The sequence below is a fragment of the Rana temporaria genome, chromosome 12, assembly GCF_905171775.1.
Source record: "Rana temporaria chromosome 12, aRanTem1.1, whole genome shotgun sequence".
Lineage (NCBI taxonomy): Eukaryota > Metazoa > Chordata > Amphibia > Anura > Ranidae > Rana > Rana temporaria.
In genome coordinates this window covers 136,921,434-136,929,588 of record NC_053500.1, presented here as the reverse complement: position 1 = coordinate 136,929,588, position 8,155 = coordinate 136,921,434, and the positions used below count along the sequence as shown (strand labels likewise).

The following is an 8,155-nucleotide window of genomic DNA, read 5'->3' as shown; positions in this document are numbered from 1 at the left end:
CGTTAAATACACGGGGCCAGATTCATGTAGATCAGCGGCGCTCGATCTACGTGTTTTACGATCCGCCGGTGCAATTTAGCGAGGCTAGTGCAGTATTCACAAAGCACTTACCTCGAAAATTGCACCGTCGGATCGTAACTCCCCCGGCGGAATGCAAATTCCGCGGCTAGGGGGAGTGTACAATTTAAATCAGGCGCGTTCCCGCGCCGATTTAACTGCGCATGCACCGCCGGCAAAATTTCCCAGTGCGCATGCTCCAAATGACGTCATTGTTTGCGGCGGCTACGTCAATTGCGGCCATCCGTATTCCCGATCGACTTACGCAAACGACGTAAAAATTTGAACCTCGGAGCGGGAACGACGGCCATACTTAACATTAGCTACCCCTAATATAGCAGGGGTAGCTATCAGCCGGAAAAAGCCAAACGACGTTAAAAAAAAGCGACGGGCGGGCGTACGGACTTGAATCGGCGGTTCTCCTCATTTGCATATCCGACGCGTAAAAAAAAGCGACGACACCTAGCGGCCGGCGGTAGATTGCTGCCTAAGATTCGACTGGTGTAAGTCACTTACACCAGTCGGATCTAAGGGAGATCTATGCGGAATCTGATTATAGATTATATGAATCAGCCTCATAGATCTGACCGGCTGGACTCAGAGGTACGACGGCGGATCAGGAGATCCGCCGTCGTATCTCTTTGATGAATCTGCCCCCAGGAGTGCATTATGTACAGAGTGCAGAGTTCAGGGAGGGGGTTACACAAAGTGTGCAGTATTCAGCCTTCTTCCACAGCTGCTTATCTCTGCACACCCCATCCACATCTCACGTTTACCCCTCTTCAGCTTCGCCCTCTGCATGCAACCCCCATCTACTGCCCCCATCTTCTTAAAAGCTCCACCATCTTCCACATGTCTTATTTTTGCTGCTGTATTAACCTGAAGCACCCAGCCGGCTCTAGTACCTCCCCGCATACTGTAGTTGGCTCCACCTCTCTCACTTGCGGGGAGATCATCGAGTGGTGGTGATGTTGGCATTTGCACTGCACCCCAGGTACCTGCATCTCCCTTGTCTCCATCCTTCGCTCAGTGGGAGCCACTCAGGAGATCTGATCTGTGGGAGCTGTTGGGGGACAAGCTGTCACATGTAAGCATAGAAGCCGGACTTTTTGTGTTTTTAAGAAATGGTGCTGAACAGGGAGCGGAGGACCTGAGCCAGAGGTGGTGGAGTTCCTCCGAGTTCCAGCTGAACTTGATATAATGTGTATGTGTGTATTTATATTATATATTATACCAAGTTCAGCTGGAAGAAGCTGAATGTAATTTGACAAAGCACATGCTGTTGAGAAGGGGTGTTGGAAGAACAACATGTAATGTAAAGTCGCATATATATATATATATATATATATATATATATATATATATATATATAATTTTATATAAGCGACTTTACATTACATCGAGAGAAGCTGCTGACTGAAAGCCCCCAGGGACCATTCATGTGAGAGCACTGTGACCAGACCATGCCCCTCCTCTCTCTCTCCCTGGCCCCCTCTCTCCCTCCCTCTCTCTCTCCCTCTCCCTGACCCTCCTCTCTCTCTCCCTTTTCCTGACCCCCCTCTCTCTCTCCCTAACCCTCCTCTCTCTCTGTCTCTCTCCCTGACCCCTCCTCTCTCTCCCTAATCCCCCTCTCTCCCTGACCTCCCTTTCTCTCTCTCCCTGACCCCCTCTCTCTCCCCCTGACCCCCTCTCTCTCTCTCTCTCTCTCTCCCTGACCCCCCTCTCTCTCTCCCAGACCCCCATATCTCTCTCTCTCTCTCTCTCCCTGACCCACTTCTCTCTCTGCCTGACCCCCTCTCTCTCCCTGACCCATCTCTCTCTTTCTTTCTCTCTCTCTCTCCATGACCCCCCCTCTCTCTCCCTAATCCCCCTCTCTCCCTGACCTCCCTTTCTCTCTCTCCCTGACCCCCCTCTCTCTCCCCCTGACCCCCTCTCTCTCCCTGACCCCTCTCTCTCCCTGACCCACCTCTCTCTCTCCCAGACCCCCATATCTCTCTCTCTCTCCCTGACCCACCTCTCTCTCTGCCTGACCCCCTCTCTCTCCCTGACCCATCTCTCTTTTTCTTTCTCTCTCTCTCTCCATGACCCCCCCTCCCTCTCTCTCTCCCCTCTCTCTCTCCCTGCTCTCTATCTCCGCCCCTTTCTCAATCCCTGCTCTCTTGGCCCCACCTGTCTCTCGCAATACCTGCTCTCTCTCTACTCTATCTCTCTGTCTCTCCCTGCTCTCTCTCTACCCATCTGTCTCTGTCTCTCCCTGCTCTCTCTCTACCCCCTCTGTCTCTCCCTGCTCTCTCCGCCCCTTCTCTCTCTCTCTGTCACTTCTCTCTCAGTCCATCCCTTATCTCTCTCTGTCCGCCCCTTCTCTCTCTCTCTCTCTCTCTCTCTCTGTCTGCCCCTCCTCTCTCTCTCTGTCCGGCCCTTCTCTCTCTCTCTGTCCGCCCCTCCTCTCTCTCTGACCCTCTCTCTCTGCCCTCCTCTCTCTGCATCCCTTTCTCTCTCTATCTGCCCTGCTCTCTCTCTCTCTTTCTTCACCCCCTCTATCTGCCCCGCTTCTCTCTCCACTCCCCTGTCCCCTCTCTCTCTCACTCTCTCTCTCCTCTCTTGCTCTGCTCTCTTCCTCCATTTAACACTGGCAGAGGTGCTTACAGTGGTCATTTTCTATTTATTCAAAAACACCTTTATCCCAAAAGGAAAAATACAAATGAATTCAGCCACCACATCTAAGTATTGGTAAGCTGTACATTGTAATCCTCCCCATTTACAGCAGATTCTGTGAGATGGCCAGTGGGTCTACCCTGGGGAATGTTGGTACTGTACTATTGTAGTACCGAAGTATTGTAAGGGGCCCCAAAATTTCTGATGGCTGCCCTGGTGAGGACACTCGCAGCCTGCGAGGAGCCCGGCGCCGCTGCCGTTAGTGGTGGTGGGCAGGCAGAACACGGGCAGTCAGCAAGTGAGGCAGTCAGCATGTATAGAACCATGACAGGTCCTCTATATACTCCTACATACATGTATAGAGCCATGACAGGTCCTCTTTATACTCCTATATACATGTATAGAGCCATGACAGGTCCACTGTATACTCCTATATACATGTACAGAGCCATGACAGGTCCTCTTTATACTTCTATATACATGTATAGAGCCATGACAGGTCCTCTTTATACTCCTTTATACATGACATGTATAACAGAGTATAAAGAGAACCTGTCATGGCTCTATACACTTATAAAGAGGACCTGTCATGGCTCTATACATGTATATAGGAGTATAAAGAGGACTTGTCATGGTTCTATACATGTATTACATGTATAGAACCATGACAGGTCCTCCTTTTACTTCTATACATGTATACCTTGACTGGTCCCCTTTAGTCATCATGATATAAAATAATGAATGTGGGGGCCTTTTGGTGGGCCTGATTTTTTTTTTGCGGGGGGGGGGGGGGGTAGCATTTCATTCTTGGTCCCAGGCAGCACAATGTCTTGGGCCGGCACTGGCTGGGCTCGTCCTCGTCTCTGTGCTGGGCTCCTGTTCATTTCTTTGCTTGGCTCGTTGTCGTCTCTGTGCTGGGCTCGTTCTCGTCTCTGTGCTTTGCTCATGTTCGTTTCTTTGCTAGGCTCGTCCTCGTCTCTGTGCTGGGCTGGTGTTCATTTCTTTGCTTGGCTCGTCCTCGTCTCTGTGCTGGGCTCTTGTTCATTTCTTTGCTGGGCTCCTCCTCGTCTCTGTGCTTTACTCCTGTTCATTTCTTTGCTTGGCTCATCCTCGTCTCTGTGCTTTACTCCTGTTCATTTCTTTGCTTGGCTCGTCCTCGTCTCTGTGCTGGGCTCGTCCTGGTCTCTGTGCTGGGCTCCTGTTCATTTCTTTGCTTGGCTCGTCCTCGTCTCTGTGCTGGGCTCGTCCTGGTCTCTGTGCTGGGCTCCTGTTCATTTCTTTGCTTGGCTCGTCCTCGTCTCTGTGCTGGGCTCGTCCTCGTCTCTGTGCTAGGCTCGTCCTTGTCTCTGTGCTGGGCTCGTCCTTGTCTCTGTGCTGGGCTCGTCCTTGTCTCTGTGCTGCGCTCGTCCTCGTCTCTGTGCTGGGCTCGTCCTTGTCTCTGTGCTGGGCTCGTCCTTGTCTCTGTGCTGGGCTCGTCCTTGTCTCTGTGCTGCGCTCGTCCTCGTCTCTGTGCTGGGCTCGTCCTCATCTCTGTGCTGGGCTCCTGTTCATTTCTTTGCTTGGCTCGTCCTCGTCTCTGTGCTGGGCTCCTGTTCATTTCTTTGCTTGGCTCGTCCTCGTCTCTGTGCTTGGCTCGTCCTCGTCTCTGTGCTTGGCTCGTCCTCGTCTCTGTGCTGGGCTCGTCCTTGTCTCTGTGCTGGGCTCGTCCTTGTCTCTGTGCTGGGCTCGTCCTTGTCTCTGTGCTGCGCTCGTCCTCGTCTCTGTGCTGGGCTCGTCCTCGTCTCTGTGCTGGGCTCCTGTTCATTTCTTTGCTTGGCTCGTCCTCGTCTCTGTGCTGGGCTCCTGTTCATTTCTTTGCTTGGCTCGTCCTCGTCTCTGTGCTTGGCTCGTCCTCGTCTCTGTGCTTGGCTCGTCCTCGTCTCTGTGCTGGGCTCGTCCTCGTCTCTGTGCTGGGCTCCTCCTCGTCTCTGTGCTAGGCTCGTCCTCGTCTCTGTGCTGAGCTCCTCCTTCTCTCTGCAAGTAGGACAAACAGGTTTGATTGGCTTTCAGAGAACACTTTCGGTTTCATTCCTTCCTGGTTTCCAGCCATGGCGTCTGTGAGAGACGAGCTGAACTGCTCCATCTGCCTAGAGATGTACACAGACCCCGTCACGCTGCCTTGTGGACACAACTTCTGCCGCGCTTGTACGCATCATTACCTGAACACGCAGGCGTTCGGAATTCACCGCTGCCCTGAGTGCAGGTCACCATTCCAGGACCTCTCCACCCTGCAGAAGAACGTCACTCTGTGCAATGTGGTGATGCATTTCAGATCCATCCAAGGAAACGAGGTGGCGGGGGTCTCCTGTACATACTGTATCCGCTCCTCTGTCCCCGCCATCAAATCCTGTCTGCACTGCGAGGCGTCTCTGTGCGCCGATCACCTGCATGTCCACAGCACGGCGCCAGAACACGTCTTATCGGCGCCCAGGACTTCCCTGGAGAACAGGAAATGTTGGGATCATAAGGAAATCCTGAAGTATTACTGCCGGCAGGACTCCGTCTGTATCTGCGTATCCTGCCGGCTGGACGGGGACCACCAGGGCCACCAAGTGGAGTCGCTGGATGACGCCTCCGAGAAGAAGAAGGAGAAACTTCGAGACGTCCTACAGAAACTGACTTGTGAGAAAGAGGAGAACGAGAAGAAGATCCACAAACTGTGGGAACACCGGAGGGTCATCAGGGAGCAGCAGGCCTTGATGGTGATCTCCGACTTGATCCGGCAGCTGGAATTGAAGAAGGTGGATCTCACCGGGAAGATAGGCCACGTGGCAGAGTTGTGCATCGAGACCGACGCTCTAACCATCTTACTGGATCGCGATTCGTACATTTGGGGTAACGGCAATGGAGACAATGATGCTGTAGAAGATCTGTATCAAGGTCTGATCTCCGAGACTCCAGACACCGAGAGAGATGATGTCCCTGAAGACACGGACATGACATTCGACCTGGAAACGGCTGCCAATAATGTTCGTGTGTCTCCGGACTTGAAGACCTTGACGTGGTCAGCGGCTTACCAGAATCGCCCGGAAACTCCGGCAAGGTTCCAGTATAATCAGGTTTTGAGCTCCCGGAGTTTCTCTTCGGGGCAGCACTCTTGGGATGTGGAGACCAGTGAATCCGGGGACTGGAGAATCGGGGGGGCCTATGGAAGTGTGGACAGACGAGGCGTTCAGTCCTACGTGGGGGACAGCAGCAAATCCTGGTGTTTACGGAAACTCTACAATAACCAATATTCTGTGATGCACGATGGTAAAGTTACCACAACGCCCCACCGCTTCTCCTCGAATAAATTCAGGATCTGTCTGGATTACGAGGCCGGGCAGATCTCCTTTTATGAGCTGAGCGACCCAATCAGACACCTCCACACCTTCGCCACCACCTTCACCGAGCCCCTCCATGCTGTATTCGGGGTTGGGTACTGGCTGTGCAATGACGGTTGCTGGTTGAGGGTCGTAATATAGAAACGTAGACCTTTGTTCTATTAATGCAAAGAGCAGAAACCCAACGCCACCATCCTTGTGCTTCCATTAGTGCCTTGTAAAATTAAATTTGAACCCAAGGGGGGGCGCCTGCTAAGTGTAGCATAAGCCAGGGTTTGACAAATTTGCTTGGAATCTAGGAGCCAGCTAAATAAGTTAGGAGCCAGAAAACGCGCCCCGTCCCGACGAGCTTGCCCGCAGAAGCGAACACATACGTGAGCAGCGCCCGCATATGTAAACGGTGTTCAAACCACACATGTGAGGTATCGCTGCGATCGTTAGAGCCACATCAATAATTCTCGCCCTAGTCCTCCTCTGTAACTCAAAACATGCAACCTGTAGATTTTTTTAAACGTCGCCTATGAAGATTTTAAAAGGTAAAAGTTTGTCGGCATTCCACGAGCGGACGCAATTTTGAAGCGTGACATGTTGGGTATGAATTTACTCGGCGTAACATTATCTTTCATAATATTAAAATAAATTGGGATAACTTTACTGTTGTCTTATTTTTTAATTAAAAAAAGTGTATTTTTTTCCCCAAAAAGTGCGCTTGTAAGACCGCTGCGCAAATACGGCATGACAGAAAGTATTGCAACGATCGCCATTTTATTCTCTAGGGGGTTAGGATAAAAAATATATATAATGTTTGGGGGTTCTAATTAGAGGGAAGAAGATGGCAGTGAAAAATAGTGAAAAATGACATTAGAATTGCTGTTTAACTTGTAATGCTTAACTTGTAATACCAACGGCTCACCACCAGATGGCTCCAGCTCACAAAAAGCCAAGTCGCCAGGACACCATTTCTAGTCGCCATGGCGACCTGGCGCCCGGGATTTGTCGAGCCCTGGCATAAGCAAATGGTTTATTGGTACTTATCCACTTCAGCCCGGACCATTTGGCTGGCCAAAGACCAGGCCGCTTTTTGGGATTCTGCACTGCGTCGCTTTAACTGACAATTGCTTTCTTTTGGTGGTATTTGATCACCTTATGCACTCTTAGCTGCCGGCAAGAGTGCATAATAAATCATTCATGTATGCTACACTTAGCAGGCGCCCCCCTTGTGTTCATTTTCTGCATTCTTAGAGACCTGTTCCTGTCTTTGGTGGAGCGTCCAGTTAGCCTTGAGTATCAATGTTAGCCCTGAGTAATGGTCCTGGGAGTGCCAATGTTAGCCCTGAGTACCAGCTCTGGCTGGGAGAACCAGTATTGGGCCTGTAGGCTCACCTTGTGTCCTCCTACATGTTTTGAGTGTCATTCACGCTGCTTGTTTCGAATCCCATGACTAAGCATTTACTGCGAAACATGTCGGGAACGTGGCTACAGTTTTACTAGCTTCACTGACTAGAGACGCCGCTGCTGTATAGACAACTTGCCGTTACTGGGAGACGGGAATCTGGAGTGTGGTGAGTCTATACCAACTGAGCACACACCTCAGGTCCACCGTGACCGCCTAGCACTGCAGAGCCAACCAAACACTGATGTTTGCTGTGATTTGTTTGAAGCCGACTTTACATTTTTTACATGTGAGTTTAACCACTTAATGACCGCCGCACGACGATATACGTTGGCAGAATGGCACGGCTGGGCAGATCGACGTATCGGCACGTCCTTTACATCTACCCAGCCGTGGGTTGCGGGCGCTCGCACGCGACCCGGTCCGAAGCTCCGGGACTGGGACCGCGAGACCCGATTGCCGCTGGGGTCCCGCGATCGGTTCCGTAACTGAAGAACAGGGAGAGCCGCGTGTAAACACGGCTTCCCCGTGCTTCACTGTGACGGCTGCATCGATCGTGTCATCCCTTTTATAGGGAGACACAATCGATGACGTCACACCTACAGCCACACCCCCCCTACAGTTGTAAACACACACTAGGTGAAACATAACCCCTACAGCGCCACCTGTGGTTAACTCCCAAACTGCA

At 51.6% G+C, this 8,155-nt stretch overlaps 1 protein-coding gene across 1 annotated transcript; it reads left to right on the top strand.

The window, feature by feature from the left end:
- Positions 1-4,424: 4,424 nt before the first annotated feature.
- LOC120918963 (E3 ubiquitin/ISG15 ligase TRIM25-like) lies at positions 4,425-6,414 on the top strand. The gene has a single exon (XM_040330880.1). The coding sequence runs from the start codon at positions 4,800-4,802 to the stop codon at positions 6,213-6,215; it is 1,416 nt and encodes a 471-aa protein (XP_040186814.1). The 5' UTR covers positions 4,425-4,799; the 3' UTR covers positions 6,216-6,414.
- Positions 6,415-8,155: the final 1,741 nt, after the last annotated feature.

Excerpts from the sequence above, each read along its gene's own strand:
- LOC120918963 (XM_040330880.1), top strand. The coding sequence starts at position 4,800 with ATGGCGTCTGTGAGAGACGAGCTGAACTGCTCCATCTGCCTAGAGATG.